Source organism: Trypanosoma cruzi, genomic scaffold (assembly GCF_000209065.1).
Source record: "Trypanosoma cruzi strain CL Brener 1047053516499 genomic scaffold, whole genome shotgun sequence".
In the NCBI taxonomy this organism is placed as follows: domain Eukaryota; phylum Euglenozoa; class Kinetoplastea; order Trypanosomatida; family Trypanosomatidae; genus Trypanosoma; species Trypanosoma cruzi.
In genome coordinates, this window is record NW_001849421.1 from 5,826 (window position 1) to 27,881 (window position 22,056).

A 22,056-nucleotide genomic window follows, 5' to 3' on the forward strand; every position below is an offset into this window, starting at 1 on the left:
TCAGGGCGTCTGAGCGGGTGTCACCGCCATGGGTTGCAACGGCGGTGCGGGTGGTCGGTACGACGACGCAACGGTGGTGCCTGTGGCGTACGACGATGACGTCATGTCGTGCGGCTTCTGCGTCTCCTCGCCGCCATCGCCGTCATCGCGCAGCAGCGCCTCCAGCCCTCCACGCTGCGGCTCGCGCAGCTCCTGCCAGTGGCGGTCCTCCACGTACCACACAACGACGCTGTACACAGTGACCGCGAGCGGCACGGCGGTCAGCAGCAGCACGATCGCCGCGTACGCCCTCGCACCGCCGTCGCTCGGCGCAAGATGGTTGGCCGCGCTCACCAGGCACAGCGCCGCAAGGAGCACAAAGCCCGCCGCGTGCATCACCGTCAGGAAGGCCGAGCGCATCATGTTCGTGAAGGCAACCACGCCCGCACCCGCAAGCAGCACAGCCGCCATGCAGAAGTACTGGACGTGGCAGCCTCCCACGGGCGGGTGCACAGCCGCAATCAGGCACACCACACACAGCACCGACAGCTGGAACACGCACCAGTACACGCGGCTGCCCCTCATGCTCGTCAGCATACTGCCGTACATCCGCTGCTGCGCCGCGGGGAACCAATACCCGACGGGGTACAGCAGGCGCTCGTGGAGCGGCTTCCTCGAAAACTGCCAGTACCTCGTGAAGCTCGCGCCCGTGTGGCGGGCAATAAAGTAGCACACGCCAGCAGGGAACGCCACCCCGTACAGCACGCCAACGACACCGATCACGCGGTGATGCACGCGGGCACCGGGCATCGCCAGTGCAAGCACAGAACCGAAGAAGACGCCGAGGTGCATCGCGTGCGCCACGACGTACGTCAGGCTCGGGAAGCGCATCGCAGCCCACGCACTCGCCGCGTCCACGCCGCGCCACCGCTGGAAGGCCGCCGTCACACCGCAGTGCACGCACCCGAACACAGCGGCGAGCAGCGCGTTGCCCACCACCATCCACAGCGGGTCACGGGCAGCAAACACCGACAGGAAGTACGGCAGCGCAACGGTGCTCGCACGCTCCTGCGCCGAGGCGCATGACATCCTCGCGAACACGCCGAGCGCCTGCATCTCCAGGATGGAGCCCAGCCCGCCAGTCACCACCACGGCAACAGCCGCCGCACCCGCAACAACGCCGGTGATCGCCGAGAGGGCGCTGGCAGCGGCGGGCAGCGTGTCGGACCTGATCGTGAAGGACCCAAGCAACACACCCTTGCAGCCGCCGGAAACAGCCGCAGCGTCGCAGCGAATGAATATCGTCTCGTCGGCAGCAACGAAGTAACCGCGGTACACGGGCACAGCCAGCTCCAGGACGGTGGACGGATTCGTCGCGTTGCGCACCCACGTCGCGTTGCTCAGCATCGCTCCCCACGGACCACCAAACCCGCGAGGCTGCGCCGTCGACACAGGCACAAAGCTCAGGTGCGTGCCGAGCTGCGGGTCGCGTGCCCACCGAAACGGCGGCGGCAGCGCCACCATCAGCCGCGTCGGGACGGCGCTCCCACCGCCGCGAATGTCGCTCTGCGTCAGGCTGCCACCAGCCGCCGTCGTCGTCACGGCGAGCGTCGGGCACGCCACGTCGCTCCACCACAGCGTGCTGCTCACCGACGCCGTCGGGGTCCGCGTGGGCGACAGCGCCACCGTCTCCGTCACCTGCAGGGTCTCCGTCTGACTGTACTGCGTCGGACTGTATTGCGCCGTGCTCATGCTCGGCGTCCACGTTGGTGTCAGCATCGGGCTGCGTGTCTCCGTCAGCGTTGCCGTGTGGCTCAGCAGCGGCATAGCGGTCGTGCGGTTGCACCCGTCCACGCGCGGCAGGTACACCGGCAGGCAGTCGCGCCCGTACCCGCCCTCAGCACAGCGGCAGCGGCACGACCCCGACATCGCCCTCGTCGCAGCAGCAAAGCAGTGCACGTCGGCGTCGCACACGCCACACGCCACGGGGCGGAATTCCCCGATGATGCCGGCGGACCTGTAGTCCATCGGCCGCAGCGCCCGCCCGTTGAGCGTAAGGCACCCCACGACGAAACGTCGGCCGGCGCCCCCAAGAGCTACGGTGCCGTCCATCACGGCGGGCCCGCTGCCGGCGTTCCCGTGGAGCGTCAGCGTGCTCCGCACGAGGTCCGCACTGCGCGGGTACGACGGCACAGACAGGAGCCTGCCGCTGATGCTGTTGCCGCGCACCGACAGCCACGACCCGGACACGAACGACGCCGACCCCCGCAGCACCAGCAGCGCGCCATCGGTCAGCACACCGGCGTTGTCGTTCACCACGACGGCGGACGCGCTGGCCTCCACCCCGCTGCCAAACACCAACCCATGCGCGGCGTACACCTGGCTCCCCGACACGCGCAGCACAGCGCTCCACGACGCAACCACGCGCGCACTCGCGTACAACGCATATTCGCCACCGAGCACAGCCGCGTCCAGCGCGACACCGCCACCGACAAGCTCCAGCACGGCGCCGTCCACCGCCACCGTCCGCCCACCAGTCATCACGGTCACGAGGGCCACGCCGGACACAACCAGCACGGACCGCACGAGTCGCAGACCCGACAGCACCAGCACCGGTGCGTACGGCGACGACTGCGAGCCGGGAAGATACACAAGCGGCGTCGGCCTCGTGGCAACCAGCAGGGAGTCCGTCACCGTCAGCACGGACCCCGCGGGATACGTCCCGGTCAGCACAAGCGCACCGTTCAGCGCCTCCACATCGCACACGGACAGCTCCACCGGCCCGCTCTCGTCGCTCCCCGCCGACACCGCACCGCGCAACGCTCCTCCGCCCATCACGTACAGCACGGCACCTTTCAGCAGAGACACGTTCTGCACAACGATCCGCACGCCATCCCGCGCCATCCACGGCACGTAGAGCACAGGACTCACACCGTCCAGCACAACGTGGCGCAGCGTCACCTCGCTCGCACCGGCAGGCACAACGAACACCGACCGCACCGTCACGCCCTCGCGGAAGAACGCTCTCGACGCAGTGCCCACAGCAGACGGCAGTGCGGGAGCTCCCACAGGCACGCACGCCTCGCCGTGCCCGCCGCTGCCGCACGCGCACACGCACACACCGTTCCTCATGCTCGCCGACGCCGTCCCAGGCGCGTAGCAGTGCGTGTTCCCGTCGCAGTCGCCGCACCCAACAACGTCGATGCTCCCAGCGTCGCCAAATCCAGCCGCTGCGTACTCCTCCGCCGTCGACAGGACACGTCCACCAGCGTCGTTGCACGCCACCCTCAAATGCGCCCCAGCCGCAAGCGACAGGCTCGCCGACAGCATCCGTGGCAGCAGCGCTCGGTTGCGCACAAAGCTCAGCGTGCTCCCAGCAGCGGTCACGGCGCCAGCAGCGTGGAGCATCTCCCTCGAAACACCGTCGTGCACGTTGCCCTTCGCCAGCAGCATCGACCCGTCGGCCAGGCTCACCGTCGAATAAAACGCCACCGCGTAGTCCTCCGTCGACACAAAGTCGCTCCGCACAAGCGCCACAGCGGAGCCCGACACGCTCACAGCCCCACGCACAGACAACGCGTGCTTGCACAGCAGGAAGTCGCTGTCAACAAACGCCACCACGGAGCCGCCGCTGGCCGCAACACCGCCCTCCACCGACACGCACAGCCCCAGCGCCGTCTGCACCGACAGCCCGTCCACGTACAGCGCTCCGCGCGATGACAGCGCCACGCCGCCAACCACCAAAACGCCAACAGCGTCGCCGAACACAGCCGCCACCTGCGTTCGCGCAATTGTCAGCACGCTCCCCGTCAGATTCACGTTGTGCACCACGAGGCACGCGGACGCATCGCCAAGGTCGTAGGCATCGCGGTACGCAACGCGCTTCTCTGCGATCAGCACCGAGTCCACCACAGTGACGCGCGAGCCCGGCGGGAATCGGCTCGCCACCAGCACGCCGCCGCCGGAACGCAACTCAAGCCCGCTGATCAACACATCGGCACGCTCGCCAGCAGGCGGGTCGGACAGCCACCCGACAACGTACAGGCTCGCTCCGCCCACAAACGTGCAGTTCGCCAGCGTCACGTTGCGCACGCTCCCCGACATCGACTCCACGTCCACCACGACGTCCGCCGCAAAGGTCACACCAACGTAGCACGCCACCGACGTCCCGAAACTGGCGTTCACCTCCACACCCACACGCACATCCCGCACGCACAAGTCGGCGCCGTCGGTGCTCGGTGACTCGGGAACAGCGACAGGCAGGCATGCATCGCCGTGGCCGCCCTCCGCGCACCTGCAGGCGCAGCCATCACTCGATGCCGTCGTCGTGTACGCAGGGAAACACGACGTCGCAAGAGTGCATGGGTCGCTGCAGTTCAGGATAGTGGCGTTGTACACGGACGAAATGGCGTACTTTGCTTCATCTCCGCCGTTCACAGTGTTGCACGCGGCAACAACCACACCGTTTGTGATATCGCGGGGCCTTTTGGGTACTTTTATCAATGTTGGCGTGACCGTGCTGGAAATGAATCGGTTGCCGGACACAGACACCGTGGAGTCGCGGAGATTCACCCTGGGGTTAAAAACAGCAAAAGCAACCACTGGGGAAACACGGCAGAAGTTGCCACTCAACTGCAGCCAAGAGTTGTAGTAGATGTTGGAAGAGTATCTTGGAAAAAAAACAACCAAGCTTCCCTGCATGTCGTTGCCCTGAAAAACAACCGCTGACTGGGACTCCACACGCAAAGCCCAAAAAAATGATATGAAGTGCTTCACCGGCCTCGTCACAACGTTGCCTCGGATTACCACGGCAGAGTTGTTCAGTACACTCAGCGAAAAGGATTCGCTAGACCCTCCAAGATGTATCAGCGTACTGTTACTGCCGTCCATATGAAACGTGTTACCTATCACCGCAAACACGGAGTGCCACAACACACTCAGCGCAGATCCAACGACACGAATGGCGCTTGACGATGCCATCACAGTCTGCAACACATTTCCACTGAGCACCACCGCGGAGTCGTTGCTGATCACCAGTCCATTCATCGCGACACACGACGGGCTGTCAACGTCCAAACCCGACCGAGGGATCAGCCTCGTGACAGTGAAGCGGTTCCTGCTGATCGTAATGTTCGTGTGCGGTGGAAACACACCCTCCGGGCTGAGCAGTGCGTCAATAAAATTGTTGCCGGTGACGACGATGTTCAGCGACCCCACAGCGGCGTACGCGTTGCCCAACAGCAACAGCACGGCGCCGTCCCTCCACGTGCATCCATCGAACGTGACATTCACCACGTCGCCCGCCATCGCCCCGACCAGCACCGTCAGGATCATGCCGCCCCCGCTGAACGTCACGTTGCGGTAGCACAGCCACGACAGCCCGCTGCCCATAGCCTGTGCCACCTCGGGGTACACCATTTCGCTGATGCACTCACCAACCGGCGGTAGCAGCGGTGTGGGCGGCACAGGCGGTGGCGGTGGTGGCGGCGGGCCAGCAGGCACAGGCGCCGGGACGCACACATCGCCGTGCCCTCCAGCAGCGCAATGGCACTTGCAGTCGCTGACCGCCGCCGTCAGCGGAGCAAAGCAGTTGCCGTCCTTCGTGCACTCACCGCACGCAGCAACCGTCGTCACGTTATTAATGCCGTGGAGTTCCAGCTCTGCCGCCGTAGTCAGCACACGTCCCGCGACCGTCAAACACCCAGCAACGAACCGGTAGCCGCTGTCAGCCCGAAATAGCAGAGGTACCGACAAGCCCGTCGAGCCCATCTTGCAGCCCGTCAGCGTCACAGCACTGCTGCCGTCAATGACCAAAAAGATGGATTCAGTTTCGTAAAACAGCGCACCCACTTCCACGTCGTTGTCGCGCCAGTCCAGCCAGCTTGACCGCTGGACGTTCCACAATTCTTCATTACGGATGATGTAGGACACAGGGCCGCTGTTCCCCACCACGCGCAACACGCTGTGATCCGACACCCTGAATGCGTAGTACTGACACAAGAGGCTCGTCCCGGAGGACATGGTATTGTTGAGCAGTGCAAAAACAGAGTGACTGTGGACACTCAGTCTTTGCATGTAAAACAGATGCATGTACCCATCGAGGCTGCAGTACCGCACGTACAGCGAGCTGCCACTCACCAGCATCAGCGTCCCAATCGAGTACAAACCAAACGCCAAATAACTCGATGCTTGTGCCTTGACGTTGCTGACCAACAGTGAGGACGCATTCAAAACAACTTTCCGCAACATCACGACGCTCAATGTGGTAATCCTAGTGTCCGGCAGCTGAACCTCAAAGGCCTGCACCGCACCAACCTCCGTGACGGCGATGTCGCAGTGCTGTGGGAGGGCAAGTGCAAACACAACGACAGAAGACCGCATCACCGTCTGGCTCACGCGGATCAGGACGCCGGCTGACTCCGCCGCCTCAGCACCCCCAACAAACTGCAGCACAGCCTCGTCAAGAAATGTGCACCCCGTGAACGTGATGTTGATGGGGAGATGCAGCGGCATACTGTCGAGAAAGAACGTCAGCACGGCACCCACGCCGCTGAATGTCACATCCACGTAGCAGTGGTGCGTCTTCCACATGTTCAGCGCGAGGTTCTTCAGCGTCTGGTTCACCACGCAGCTCGTGTCACCGTCGACGGCTCTCTCCGGCAAAGGCGGCACAACCGTGTCGGGCGCCTCGAAGGGAAAACACGACGCGCCATGCCATCCGTCCTTGCAGCTGCACGAGCACGAGCTGCGGTCCACCGACTCCGTACCGGGCATGTAGCACGCCGCGTCGTCGTTGCATGTGCCACAACTAAACACCACCACGCCCTCCGGAAACACACCTTCGTACAACGACACCTCCTCATCGCCCCGCAGGTTGCACCCAACCACAAACCGCGCGGGTAACGTCACGACAATGCTCGATGGGAGAAATTTGGCGAAGTAAACCCTCGAGCCCACCTGACGGTTGTTTGCAAGCACCGCTGTAGTGCCGCTGTCCGACAGCTGAATATTGTGCTGGAAATAAGGAATAATTAATACTGAGGCTGCGCTCACGATGTTGCCCTCCACACGCCACTGCGCGCCTCCTTCGAGAGTCACAGAGCCGTCAAAATACACCAGCGCAGAAGTCGAAACCTTCGTGCTGCAAATAAAGTTGCAGTCCGCCACTCGCAGCAGCCCCGCGAAGCTCATGTTGGTATCCCCAAAAAGATAAACGCCATTTACTGCGCTCATCGTGTTGTTCTCCATGTCAAAGTAGCCGCCGTTCCTCACATAAACGCCGTTATAATAAACTGCCGATGTCGATCTGTAATCCTTCTTCGTCCTCAGCGTATTTCCCTTGAGAATGATCCCGCCACCATCAACAACAACAGCAACGGTGAAATAGACTGTATACATATTCGCCTCGATGTTGTTGTCAAGCAGCAGCAGCGTCGAGTTCGCACCAAAAGAAAAATCCAGAAAAGCAATAGCGTGGCTCGACGTCGTCACAAGCGTGCTGCCCGCCACCAGTATCAGGGAGCTCAAACCAAAATCACCCCTAAACTCCAATGCACCAGAATCCAGCAACGAGGATGTCACGCTCACGTGCACACGCGCACCACTCCCCTTGATCGACAGGCCCATGAGGACGCACTGCAGCAGCGTGATGTTGAGTGTCCGTTGTGATGCGTCAAAGCCCCACAGGTCCAGCACGATCGCGGCGGTGAAGGTCACGTTGACGAAGCACAGACCACGCACACCGGGATCAGGATCGTCCACGGAGCTGATGATGCCACCGTGCACGCAGCGGACCTCCGTGTCATTCGCATCGGGGAGCGGGAGCGGTCCAAGGCCGTCCGGAACCGCAGCTGGCAGACACGTGTCACCGTAGCCGCCAGCAGCGCACACGCACTCACAGCCGCGGATGCTGCTCGTCCTCGCTGCAAAGCACACGGCGTCCACGGTGCACGCACCACAGTCCAGCGACGTCACGGGCGTCCCAATATTAAGCTCTTCTTGGTAATCCGTCACAGGAGAGCCCCTTAGCTCGTTGCACACGCCGTAGATGGTCGGGCGTGAGTCGGACGCTGGTAACCACTTGCTTGTCATGTATGCAATGGTCGACGAGTACGAGCCGTACGTGAAGCTGTTGTGAAGCATCGACCACACACTCCGATCGCGGAACGCCACGCCGTTCTCGTTGGCCACGTACACAACGTAGGCGGTGCGGAACTCGTTGTCGCGGTGCACCAGCCAGCTGCCGCCAGTCACAGTCAGCGTGTTTGCAATGAGCATGGCGAAACCGAGACGGAACTCGCTGGACACAACCTGCAGCACGCTGCCGCCAGCCACCACAACATCCCTGAACATACACGCGCCCTTGTAGTATCCGGTGCTCGGCGCACTCCACGAGCTGTTCTGTACGGAGAACACGGAGCCGCCGCTGACACGCAGTTCCGACGCAAGAGCGTGCATCACGTGCGTCCGCGAAATGACGACGCAGTTGTCCATGTAGAAGACGCTGGACAAGTTTGCGACAAAGCAGTGCTCCACGAGGATCGCAGCGCACAAGCCCCCGCCACACACCAGCGTAGACCGCGTCATGACAAACCGCGTCGACAGAAGCCGGACACCGTCCAGGACAAGCGCGGGGCCGTACCGAAATCTCTCGTGGCCAATGGTCGTCGGCACGTACTGCGACCCGCCAACCGTCGCGCGCAGCGTTGAGTTCGCCAGCAGCACACTCGAGTGCTGCGGCATCGCACCATGCAGCACAATCGTGCCCTCCAGCGACGTCACGTTTGTCATGTTAACGAAAGCTTGGGGCATCAGGCGCGCCGTGCTCTCGCTGAGGCCACCAATCCGCAGCTGCGCGCCGCCCGCAAGCACGCAGTGGCGCAGCGTCACGTTCAAAGCGTCAGCGAACGCGTCCATCGAGCGCAGGTCCACCGCCACAATGATCGGCCCGCTGAACACCACCGAGTCAAAGCACGCCGTCGCACGCCAGCCGCCAACCGTCACCGACTCCGTCAGCGTCACGCCACTCACGCAGCCCTCCGCAGCACCGCCACCACCGCCGGCCCTCGCAGGCGGCACGTCGAACGGCAGGCACGCCTCGCCCACGCCGCCGGCACGGCAGCTGCACACGCAGTCGGAGAACGACGCCGTCAGCGCATCAAAGCACGCCAGCGCTGCCGCACAGCCGTCACACGGCACCACGCTCACGGAGGGCAGACCGGCCATGCGGTAGTCGCCGCTGCTCAGCAGCACCCGGCCGCCGGCACGGTTGCACTGCACCGACACGACGCCGCTCGTGATCACCAGCCCGGAGACAAGCGTCGCGCCATTGGCAGCGCAGCGTGCAATCGACACGGTGCCGCCGCTCATCGTCACACCCGACAGCGACGCCACCGACGACGCCTTGCCCACCGCCCACACGTCGCGCAGCTCCAGCCACCCGCCGTCACCGATCGTCCCACCACCGCAGCGCACCAGCGACGATGCGACAGACCCCTCGACGCCCACGAAGCGCAGCACCGAGTCAGACACAGTAACACGCTCGCCAAGCACAAAGCCGCCGCCGCTGCTCACAACCGACACGTTCGTCACGGAGAACACCGAGTGGCTCCGCAGACTGAGACGCGACGAGGACGCCACATGCATCGCGGACGCGGTCGGACCGCCCGACGCCTCCAGCAACACGCCGTCAAGCACCACCGCGCTCGACAGCAGGTCCACGCCGCCGCCAACGTACACCGCCGACCCGCCCGCCTGCAACGACCTCAGCACAGTGTTGCTCACACGCAGCTGCGTCTGCAACAGCGACGTCGCGTGCAGCACAAGCGGCGACGCCACCGCGTCCGTCAGCCCGCTCAGCTGCGAGTAGCGCATCGGTCCCGCCGTCACAATCGTCGAGTCACGGACCGCCACGTTCGTGTGTGCCGGCAGGTTGTGCACAAACACAAGCGAGCAGTAGTCGCCGGACAGCCCGCTCACGCTCACCTCCAGGCTCCGGTCACTCGCCGGCTCGCCGCCGTAGCCCCGCACGTAGATCTGCGCACCGCCGTCGCACACGCAGTTCCTCAGTTCGATGCGCAGCGCGCCGGGAAGCATCGCCGGCACGTCGAACACCACAGCCACGCCGTTCGTGATGTACACGCCGTCCATCAGCAACGTGTCCACGGCGCGGCCAACCGTGATGGCTCTGTCCACCGTGCCGCCCCGCAGTCGCAACACCACCGCATGCACCGCGGGCATCCACGCCGCCGCCGCAACCAACGCCAACACAACGAGCAGCGCCGCACGCACAGCCAAAATGGCCCTGCGCCGCATACGGTGCCGGCCGCGCGGACACGCACCCACCGCAGACCACATCCACCGACCCAAACACGTACCAATAGAGCTGTCGTGGTATGTCGCACTCGCTCCGTCGACCAATCCTCCCGCTTAGCAAATCCTTTCCTAAAAATGGCAAATACAGAGACACAATTCCGATAGATCGTTATCCCACTACTGCTGCTAGTCCTAATATTGCAACGAGTAATAACTAATAACTTGAAACGATAATTGTGCTGGTCAAGCAAAAGTATCTCTAACTGCACGGTCAGAGGAGAATGAAAAAGCAACAACAACAGTAACTAAAGACAGTGGCACGCAAAGGCATCCGGTCACAGACAGTCCCAAAAAAAGCACAACCACCGACACAAGCACGCCAGTGACGCCATCAGCATCCCACCGTCCCGCAGCCTCACACAGCCACCATGCTGAGTGGCGCCATCCAAGCAAAAGACACATGACCATTGGCACCGCTCCTGCAACCAAATGTTTCTACCACAAACCAGTCCTGATGTCGTGAAAAACACACAGCAGCCGAGACAGACCAGCGTGGCATCTTTGCAACCGGCGACCTTCGAGCGCGTCCGAACATGAAATGGTAACACGGGAGAGGAGTAGAGGATTCGCCGCTCATCAGCAGAAAAGGCGTCTTTCCTCCCTTACGTGGGTCGGCATCGCACAGCAAGCAGCGGCATCATACGCGCACACGGCACACACAAGAAGAAAGGACGAAGAAGTGCGGTGACGGCACCCAGACACGGGAGACAAGGGTCCACATCGATTGTGCGGCCTGTTGATTCATAGACGTCCGGTTTGTAATCACGACGCTGCCCTGCAGTTCGTCAGTCTGCAGGAAACTGAAAGGATGGAGAGAGAGAGTGAAGGCAATGCCCTCATCCATCTCGGTTGGATGTGACACCGGTGACGTCATCCCGTCAGGTCACCTGCAGCAAAGACCGTCACCGTCAGCAGCGGTCAGTGCCTTCCCTCTCCCACTGGAGCGCAACTCCACCGACGCAGTCGCTCGTCTCCTCCTTCACCAACGTATTAAGAGAGCAACAGCAGGAGATGCGGCAACTGCGACGAGCACGCAGTCGCAAACTCCCACTGCAGCCAGCATGACCAAACAAAACAGGGCTGCATAGAGCACTTTATCCAAATCCTCGGCCGTCATACTCTTCGGAAAGGAGGAAGGAAGACATGCCGACACAACCGCCAGTTTCATTCCTGCCTCTGGTTAGAACACAACACAACAACAAGAATACAGCCAAAAGCATCGCCCTGGCCGGCAACTCCACACCAGCCCTCACACAGACACCATCGCACTGCCGTCAGTCCGCGGGTGAGAGGATTCGGCCCTCCACACAAAAAACGCACACACCGCCAGCAATCAACCACCAATGGACGGGGACAAGAAGAGACACACCGCCACCGCCACCAGCTCATTCCCACAGCCAACGGCATACGGCCACAGCCCGCTGCCGGCACACAACGCACACGAAGCAAGCAATCACCCAAAGAGCAATACACGTGGAAGTGATTCCTCATCCATCCACGACGCGGTACCAAAAATTCCACTGTCGCCCCGCCCTCAATGGAATGCGGCGCATCACTCCATGCAGTCACAACGTGGCGCCCCCAGACGCGCAGGTAAAAGGAATCCCAGCGCTCCCTCCATCCATTCATGGCCGTGGAAGCAAACACCTAAACGCAACCGCCAGCACCGAGTACCAAAGAATAATCCATCTGCACTGCAAGATGTCCGTCCTGCGCGTGTGGCTGTGTGCGCCCACTGCCACGCGAAAAAAAGGAAAAAAAAAAGAAAAAATCAAAGATGAGCAAAGAAACCGAAGGGATGCACAAACAAAAATGCACCGCAGAGGTACGTAGCGGAAAAAAAGAAAAATGCAAAGACTGCTCAAACCCGGGATTGCACTGCAGCCCGAGCAGTGGCAATTCACACAAAATTTGTTTAAATTTTAAGAGAAACTTTCCCCTCCAAATTATATAAATCACCTCATAAAAGTTAAACAAAAATCGTCCTCCATCACTATTCCATTGAAATAAAAGAAAAAACGCAGCTGGTTACCGTGTGGCCACACCAAACTGTCCGTATATATTTTGCCCACAAAAGAAAATTAAAAAGATGGTTACGTGTCTTTCAACCGTCTGACCCTCCATGTGCGTCCGCGCATCGTTTATATTTCACGGAGTCATCGGCGTGTTGCTGCTCCCCGCAGCCCTCTCATCGGCGCGTGGGTGCGGCCCGCAGAGCACAGTCACTCGTGTGTGTGGAGGCTGAGAGAAGCACGCAGACATGACGGGAGTCGCGTCACTCCATCGGGAGAGTGAGCGCAGCAAAAAAAAAAAGATATCTTAAAAACACGGCGGCAGGGTGTGGCTGTGTGTGTGGCGCTGCGGGTGTCTGCCCGCCCTGACCGCAAAGAAAACAAAACAAGAGGGAAGGAAATGTGTGCTCCGCCCCACAGGCCCTCGTCGCACGCCCACACGTCACGGCTCCCTCAGCGCGCCGTTCGTCGCGGCCCCTCCTCATGCGTGCAGCAGGCGAGGCGCACAGGGCCGTCGTCATGAGCGTGTCGGTGGTGTGCGAGTGGAGCGGTTGGGCGGCAAACACACGGCACCCCTCGCAGGAAGAGTGCAGAAAGAAACAATTAAAAAGGGGGAGTAGTAGAAAAAAAAAAAATCCATAGTGATTGCCCCGAGGCAACAAGCAAAAGAAGGGGGAAAGATAAAGCAAAAGAAAAAAGAATTGTTCTTTGCGGAGAGTAATTCATTACCAGATGGTGACGGTGTGGAAGAGGTCGTAAGTGTCCCACACTGAGGCCGCACACTCCTCACAGAGCTGCAAACCCCCAGAGTCCCAACAGCAGAAAAAGCGGCGGCAGCAGCACCCTGCTCTCACGCATGGTGCCAGCAACGCCGTCATCCCGCTGCGACGAATCACCGAGACTGCTTTTGAGTGCGAGGCCGAGTGCCGCAGCCTTTGCTTCCCCATCCTGTGGCTGGATATCTTCCTCTTGCCCATCAGCTCCTCCCGCCGTCCCCTTATTCTCACCAGAGCTCACGCCCCCCTCAGTTGCTACTGCGGGCTCTTCTTGCCCCTTGCTTTCAGCGGAATGTAATTTTAGATTTGCTGCGCCATTTGCTGCGTCGGAGATGCCCGCAGAGGCTTGGGTTGGTTGATCTGCCTGCATCATATCTCCACCTTCCGTCCCCACCGTTTGTGCATCAGCAGACAAGGAAGTGTCATCCTCCGAGCTGGCGGCACTTGAAGATGTAACAGATGCCGACTGGTCTGCACTCCTCTCCTCTGCTGTGGGTGTCGTGGTATTGGACACCGCTGTTGTGGATGCATCGCCACCGCTTGCACCACTGCTCCCGTTCGACGTTACTTGTTCCGTCGACAGCGTTTCGGCAGTAGTGGGCGCTGGCGCAGTTGCCTGCGTCTCTGTGGCAACCGGAGTGGTTACAGTGTCAACGGACTGGGAAGTAACTGCCGCCGCTTTCGCCGGCTTCCTTTCCGGAGGTGGAATGGTGACTTTACTCGCGTTGAGGGCACCAATCTCAGTTTCATTCAACGGGCGGTTGTAAAGAAAGACGTTCGCCACCGTCGCATGAATTTTTCCGCTGTGCAACTGCTCATTGTACGCGCCAAAGTAAAAGTGTGAGACCTCGTCCAGCCCTTCATTGAACGAATTTCTCAGACTCCTATTCCAAAGAAGAGTCCCGTCAACGTACACGGAGCCCACACCGTCATGCATTTTGAGCACCACGTGATAAGTTTTGTTCAGCTCCCATTCGGCAAAATATTTCGGGTACGACCCGTGCACCACGCTCCACTCCATATTATTATCGTACGACAGTCCCAGGAGTGTTGTCGTCCCCATTTTCTCCAGGCCCATCAGGGGAGTGATGCACTTCGGCACCTCGTGGATCGACACCGTTGCCGCAAGAGTAAACCCATAGTTTGCAAGGTGGAACGGCATTTTCGGTTACTGCTTGCCCACGGGCCACTCGGCCCCTGCGTCATGCCCTTCAAACGTCCACCCATTGGGAGCCTTTTTCGTCGCACCCCTCACAACAGCATTCACCCCAAGGTACTCGTCCTCCCACGTGTCCCCACGGAGCGTATCGGCCAAATGGCCCACAAGCCCAGTCGTGGGGATAGGAACAGAACAGTTCCCTCTCGACAGCGCGGCGTTCGCGGCAATTGGGTTGCATTGTCTCGAAAAGGCATTGTCCTTCGCGGCCCAGGTAGACAGCGCATGCTATATCCTCTGCAGTTCGGACGTCAGATCCAGGAAGAAGGCTCCAGAGTTGCTTCCAACACCGGCCTCGTACAAACAATACAGCTTATCATTCGCGTACAACAGGGAGCTGGAGGTTGCGCTATTCCCAGTGGCTAACAGGCCAACGTGGTAAATGCGGTTCGTGTCCGTTAGCCACAGGTGAATCTCGCCCTTGCTGTCGTGTCTGGGATATTCCAGCTGGGTGAGGAGGATCACCTTCTTTCCATCAATGGTTGCTGTGATGAATCCACTCTGAATGTGGAGCCCAAGACCCGCCAATGAGTTGCTCCACACGCGCGAGAGCGTCCCCAGAGCCTCCTTCCACGTGTTCCCCTTGTCAGTCGACTCGTACACTCTTCTGCGGCCGTACTTACATGAGGTGATCATGATGATTTTCCCAGCCTCCCACTCAAGGATACTGGGGTTGGTGCAGCCCGCACGTGTCGCACTTTTCGCAAGGGTCCAGTGCGGTTAAACAGAATTCCAGTACATGACCGTGGACGCAGTGTCCCCTCCAAATGTCAGAAACTGCACGGGAAACACGAGCGTGCCATCCTTCATTCTCGTGATGGGAGTGCTGGCATCGTTGAGGAAGCCAATCAATTCGTCGGATTTATAGGGATAGGGAGGGCGAATGCTCACAGAGAAGGAATTCATCGACAAACCTCCGCTTCGTCCAGGCCCCGTCTCCAGAAAATGGATAACAGACTCCACACCACTTCTCCGCTCATCGGGAAACCGAATTATGGCCCCCTTCCGTAAGTCGTAGCCCTCCACAAAAGCAAAAAGCGGTCCGAATGGTCCAAAAGACGAGGGAAACGGCAACCGGTAAGGGTGTGCAGAAAAAGCGTCACGATCTTCTGGCCCCGCGTACGACTGCCACGTCCTCCCACCATCAACGCTGATCCATGCCATCAACTGCATGGACGCACTCCCGCTCCCCACAGTTCTATTGAACTGAGCTCCAACAATGGCCAGGAGCATCCAGTCCACATTCACAAGATGGGATTGTGGAAAATGTGGCCAGCGGCCGCTGTGTTTACGACTGGATACTCCCTTGGCAACCGCTCCAAACTGTGTCTTCCATAGGAATCGTCCACTCTCGTTCCATAGTTTTGGGCCTGCACAGGCCCAGCAGCGGCGCACGTCAACACGACAAGGAGGAGCAGCACCGCAAAAATAAACAGATGCCGGGACATGTTGGACCTCTGCGGCTCACTCTCTCTTCTTTCCCTCCTCCTTCCGCTGCATCCGGTCACGCGGCGACGGTTGTGTGTGCGAAGTGCCTTCACTGCAGCAACACGTGAGAGCATATAAATATGTGTGTGGGCGGTGTGTGCTGTTGTTGGTCCTTTCAAAGCCTTACAATTTCACAGTAGCGATTAGCGCTTGCTTTCCTTTTTTCCTAGCGTGTCTGTGTTCAAGAAGTGGAGAGGAGTACAGCAGCAACAGCGGCAATACATCAGGCACGTCAGTGAGGAGCAGAAAAAAGCACCCACGCAGAGAGTGGGGCACAAGAAAATCCGGAAGGAACAGCATGGAAAACAATTGCACACAGAAAAAAAAAACACGACGAAACACGGCGGAAGCCAACACACGCACATACACACATGCAAGCGGAGTTTTATTATTCGGCGACGCCATTCAAAGTCCTGCCAAAACAGTCTGCAAGTGATACAGTGATCGGTCACACGCTCCCGGTGCACTCCCGCGGCAAGGACGCGGACACAAACGGAATTATGTGCACAAACGTGGGCGGCACCAATTCACAGCACAGTCACACGACACACGCTCTCTCGGTCCATCCCACGCTCCGCCTCAAAAGGCCGCGGCAAGCACCAATCAATAAAATAATGAGGCGACGGAAACAAATTCCCTGCAGGCACTTCAGGGCTTCAAAGCAACGCCACCAACAGGAGCGTGCATCCCTCTGCTTGCAGCAGTCCACGCCTCTTTGCTCCTGGCCTCTCGGGGCGTTGAACACCTCCCCGACCACCTCGCGCTCACAAAACAAGCCTCACGCAGATGTCATTCATTTTCTCCGCAAATGGTGTTGCCACGCTGAATCATGTGCAAATAATCCACAACACATCACCCAAAGTTTCTTTCCATTGCCACAAAAGAAAAAGAAAAAAATGCTTTGAAAAGTCAACATAAATACCACTCCGCCCTAGTCACTGCGCATTGCCCCGCACACGATCGCTGTTACTCGCCCCTCTGCTCCCCTCTCATCCCATTCCTGCCTGCCAGGACGTGCATCACAGTCGCAATCTCTCCCAAGAAAGACTTTACCACATGCTGGCACAGGCCACATTTTCCCTTTGCATCCCGGTCTCCCGCCCAAAGGAGGGCAAACAGGGGGATTGCGTGCATGTGCGTGTGGATGGCAATGTAAAAAACTCATTGAATTCCAAAGAAATACGGCACACAGGGCAACCCCGCCCACGGATTGGAGGTTCACTCGTACACCGCAGTAGGAAGAGCGGACGTCCTCTCGTTGCTTTCCTGAGAGGCCGATTCATTACCACCACGCCGCCTCAACAGCGTGTACCGGCGAGCGGAGGAGGTGATTGCTCAATCGCACCTCGTGTCGGAGGCGCTCATAACGTCTCCCTGGAGCCACGTGCCGTCAGCAACAAGCCGCATGGCAGAACGCAACACAATTCACCCACTCGCCAATAAAATACATAAAAATGCATCTCGCCGCCATAAAACGGCCATCAACATCCATTTCGCGGCAGACACCAAATGCCAAGGGATTGAAAAATATATATATACGCGGATGGTCTCCCACAATACATTCCAGCAAGGGATCGTCTCTCAGTCCCGGAAATAAACACCGAATAATCATCCGGGCAGCTGGCTCATCACGCCAAAAATCGTGTGATGCCCCTCCTCGCAATGCTCTGCTGTCCGCAGACTCCGCCCTCTGTGGTGTTCCAGCAAAATTAAAAAAACTTTCACAGGACAACAGCAAGAGAAGCCTCCACCCGCAACGTGTGCACCACCGTGGAGCATCGCTTCTATCCCCGCAAGTAAAAAAGGCGCCGTCACACCATCCGCAAGGATCGCCACAAACACACCAAATTGCGAAGTACGCAACACGCTCCGCCGTGACCATTGTTTTCCCGATAGGGCAGCCCACTCCCGTCCACCGTGTCTGCCGAGCAGGACGCACCAGGTCTGCCGCTGCAACGCAAAAAAGAATCAGAAATACGCAACGGATCCCGTCGCAGTCGTTGGCTAAGCCGCCGTGTTGAGGTATGGGATGGGCGGATGGAGGAATAAAAACAAAACGGCCAAATATCCCCGCGGAATCCCGCATTCCACGCAGTCCCTATGGCCCGAGGGTCCTCTGGGGACGCCTGGGAGACGCATCCGCCACACTCTCACGCACCATCACTCACGGCACCCCAATCAAGTCCAGCGGGCCTCGTGAAGCACACGGCGCGCCTCAGCGGCGTGGCGAGCAGCCTTCTCGGAGAAAAGGACGCGTGGCGATAGTTCCCCTCCCCACTTCACTTTTCTTTTTGTTCTCCTCTTGTTTTTGGTGGCATCTCACAGAAGGGGAGCGTACTTCATGTCCCTCAGCCCTTCTCTCGGTGCACGCACAAAACAGGGAGGGGAATAATAAACGAGTGGGTCAGGCGGCATGGAGAAATAAATGTAAAGGAGACAAACAAACCAAAAGAACAAAAAAAGAGTCCGACAGATATGCACGCGGCATATTCAGCGAAAACGGGTGTCACCTTCAGTGGGTAAATTAGTAGGCAATTGCGGTGTCGATCGCCCACGGTGAGAAACAGCGTTGTGCCCACAATATTTTTGGCTTGTTTTCTGCTTCCCTCCCCTTTTATTTCTCCCTCATCCATCATCTTCATTTTTCTTAATTGCTACTTCCCTCTCCTACCATCGGCAACACTGCCAAGTTTTGGACGCTGCGCCCTCCCCCCGTCACGCCAAACATATGTTTTTGCGCTCTTTAAAACCCATGGCGTACTCGCTCAAATATCATTTGTGTAAATATAAGAAAAAAAAACTTTTTATAATTCAAGTAAAAAATAAAATAAAATAACAAAAACACAAAACTTGCGACCGACGCAAGTTCATCTTCCTTTCGTCCTTACAGGATGCAAAAGAGTCCTGTCGTACTCAACCTTTGGGACTCCTTGCTCCTCATCATGCCCGTAGGCCCGAATGCGTTGTATGCGTGCCTCATCCTTCACCCAAACGTCTAGGGGGACCATGCCGTCATATGGTTCTTTGTACCCGCCACAGCACGCCCGTGGACGGTTCCACTTCATCATGGCATATGCATCGTTCGCACTCAAAGACCTGACGCGACGGTACCAGAGGGCGTCCGGTAGCTCCACTTTATTAGATAGACGAATATTATAGCTGCTGCGATGCGCGAATTTGCCGTATAAGACATTCCGCTCCTGAAATCCAAGCAAACGGAGACGCAAGCCGTAGTCGACATCCTCCACGTAAGCTGGGTAGAAGTTCTCGTCAAAATATCCCACCGTGCTGATCGCCAGGCGTGTCAACATAACAGATGTAAAACAACTGCTTTTGTAATACGCGCAGAAGTGCCCGTAATGCTTCGAAAACGCCTTTTCACGCTCCTTCGCAGAAGCATAACGGATGCGGTCAGGCAGCAGCGCAGACGTCGACAATCGGTCATCTTTCACCGTGGAGCGCAGCACCCTCAAGCCCCGTCGCAAAACAGGACTGTACTCGCTCGGCTCATTCGCCACTTCCGCCGCCAATTCATCCATGCGAGCGGCATCATGCCTCGTCATTTCATGCACATCGCGTAGAAGGCTGGGAAGAAGATCGGGTGAAAACTCTACGTCGCTGTTTGTCACAAAAACAAAAGGCACTTCCTCGCGCGGCAGCGAGAGTGCAAGTCGTAACCCAATGTTCACGGCAGCGCTGTACCCGATGTTTTCCGGGTGACGACTCACAACCAGGCGTCCGGACCACCCATAGACCCTCTCGAGTTCCTGCAGGTACAACGACAGCATCGCCTCCCGCCCGTTCTGCACCAAAACCAACAGCCGGATGGGCACATTGATGTTGCACATCATCCTCCGAAAGTCCATCAGATCGAGCATCAGCGGGACCACCATCAACGGGATAACGTCCGTCCCGTTATTTCCCCCCATCCACCGTGTCGTTGGATCCACCAGAAGCCTTTCCCCGACGCAGTGGATATAGTCCGCCCTGGTCGGATCAACACCAAAACCATACGCGGGATCGTCGCCAAGTAGGAACTCCACTCCAAAAAAAAAAACCATCAACATGGACAAAAAATTTAATGTTAGAAGAAAGATAAAGCATTTTTTCCAAAAAGGGCTCGTGGCTTCGGTTTTTAAAATGCGTGTAACTCCGCGCATACCCCGTTGGAGGCAAAGCCAAGGGAGCATCTCCTAAAAGAAAAAAAAGAATTAAAAAAGAAAAATGCGCTCAATGATGGTTCTGCGTGAATTTGAACAAAAAAAAAAGACTCCTTCCCAAGCAATGGTCATGCACCTCCATTTGGTGAGTGAGGTGGAGGCACGGAGCACGCAGGAGTCTCAACATGACCAGTAATAAAATAAGCAACAAGAGTAAAAAAAGGCTAGGAATGAAAACAAAAGGAAAAAAGAGACCAATGGCACAGTAACAAATGCAGTTCTCGCCGCAGCATGCAAAGCTCTCATACATCCCGTAAAAAAAAAAAAAAAAGGATGGCGGAACACAACAGTCGAGGGTGTCATTTGTAATGGCACATGATTCCATAAAGAATAAAATTGCTCGTTGAGGAGCCCAAAGTGTAATGAATTTTGGAGGGCACCCAAATCGCGGGCCAACAAGCCTGCGGCACCCACCACATATCCCGCACCGCTCAATCCCCACTCCTCTCATGTAAACTCCCAAAAAAAAAGCACAGTCACCAGACATCCTACATGCCCGAAAACAGCAAGCATATTTTAAACTGTCCTATCGACACCCGCGAATAAGAAAAGAGACTTCAGTTCAGCATAAAGACGTCGCAGGCACAAAAATATAAAATAACTGTTCTTCAATGCAGAGAATTGTTATAGCTCAGGGCGACAACCATCCAGACATCCAGAAAACGCAGTTCAGGATTTCAAGTCACATTTCTTGCCCAGTATTTCCCCAATCACCTCCCCCACCACCACCGCAAAAAACAACCACAAGAAACAGTACATCAATCAGCACCTTGGCGCAATGGCCGAATCTTCTTTTTTTATTGGCCTATTGGGCGCAAACAACAAAAGGCAGCGCCACCATAGGGGTCTCCATCCGTTTGAGCCCTTTTCTTTTCCTGTAATAAAACCCAGCGGCAGAGTTAGACATGAAAAACAATAATAAAAAAATGTAAAGAAGTAATCAATGCAAAAAAGATTGGCAAGCGCTCGCAAGGGCATTTCCATAGAAAAGAATCCTTTCACAGGAAATATATAAGCACACATAGATAGATAGATCGATAAATAAAATAGAATAATCTTCTGGGCAGCTGGCCGGATCATGAGTTTATCAATAATAGAAACCAAACCAGATAGGAATAAGAAAGGAATAAATGGGATAAGAGTGGATTCACCACATTCCCAAAGTTTACACCTAGTAAGTGTATATATATTATACCATACGTTAGCCTCAATTGTGGCCCGTTCACTCTATTCCGAAAGAATATTTATTTATTTATTACTAGGTGGCAGACTTTGTGGTCCTGCAGCCACAAGACACCGTCGCTCCCCTTCGCAAGTTCTACCCTTCGCCAATTCCTGAAGTGCAAAAACACGACCGCGTGATATGCCGTCTGCGGGGTTTTCTGCAGACCGCACGTAGGCAAAGGTTGTCTGTACTCCGTAAGAGTCCAAAAACTCATCCGTCGTAGCTCCCACGTAATGGAGTGTGATTTTGGGGCTGCCTTTATTCGCCGCTCCTTGAAACAGTATTTTTCACCCAAACGTCCATGGTGGATGGCAAAATGGCGGAAAAGGCCGACAAGGCTAAGCGTACCGCGCAAGCATCGGCCTGCATGATAAGAAAAGACTTCCTCCTCCACCTTTCCCCGGGAATTTTAACGTCGCCTGATTGTGTAATAAAAACAGCTCACCATCCATGGAGCGATGCATCCGTGATGAGGGCGGCCGATGACTTTTCCGTGGGCTTGATGATTCGCCTACGATGATTCTCGATCATTTGACGTAATCTCTCGCCCAAACCAGCCTCTGACGGCGGAAGGTTTGCCGGGGATGTCTCCAGCACAATCCCCCGGTTAAGTGCCGATAATCGTCGTTGCACTGCCTTGATGAAAAAGTAGTAGTCACATAAACGCGTGCACAAAGTGGCAGCCGCATAGTAAAAGCGTGACGCCATAACCTCCACTCCCGCGATGGTCAAAGAATTCAGCGCCGGCATGGCGCGTACAGAGCGG

The 22,056-nt window shown here is 57.6% G+C and overlaps 3 protein-coding genes and 1 pseudogene across 3 annotated transcripts, besides 7 other annotated features; all 4 read right to left on the minus strand.

The window, feature by feature from the left end:
* Positions 1–10,335, minus strand: Tc00.1047053509875.20 (dispersed gene family protein 1 (DGF-1), putative; the record flags this gene model as incomplete). The annotated part of the gene is made up of 1 exon (XM_814976.1): positions 1–10,335. One exon carries the CDS (start codon positions 10,333–10,335, stop codon positions 1–3), a length of 10,335 nt encoding a protein of 3,444 aa, XP_820069.1.
* Positions 1–11,782: part of a sequence feature (areas not merged during assembly with more than two copies in the genome that could not be assigned to a particular haplotype) that runs on past the window's edge.
* Positions 5,419–5,469: a microsatellite.
* Positions 11,783–12,924: a sequence feature (heterozygous, non-Esmeraldo-like haplotype).
* Positions 12,925–22,056: part of a sequence feature (areas not merged during assembly with more than two copies in the genome that could not be assigned to a particular haplotype) that runs on past the window's edge.
* On the minus strand, positions 13,152–15,920 carry Tc00.1047053509875.30 (annotated as a pseudogene).
* Positions 18,627–18,681: a sequence feature (AT_rich).
* On the minus strand, positions 18,713–20,035 carry Tc00.1047053509875.50 (beta galactofuranosyl glycosyltransferase, putative; the record flags this gene model as incomplete). The annotated part of the gene is made up of 1 exon (XM_814977.1): positions 18,713–20,035. The coding sequence occupies one exon, from the start codon at positions 20,033–20,035 to the stop codon at positions 18,713–18,715; it is 1,323 nt and encodes a 440-aa protein (XP_820070.1).
* Tc00.1047053509875.60 (uncharacterized protein) lies at positions 20,076–20,552 on the minus strand (the record flags this gene model as incomplete). Its single annotated transcript, XM_814978.1, has 1 exon — positions 20,076–20,552. The coding sequence occupies one exon, from the start codon at positions 20,550–20,552 to the stop codon at positions 20,076–20,078; it is 477 nt and encodes a 158-aa protein (XP_820071.1).
* Positions 21,116–21,368: a mobile genetic element.
* Positions 21,116–22,056: part of a mobile genetic element that runs on past the window's edge.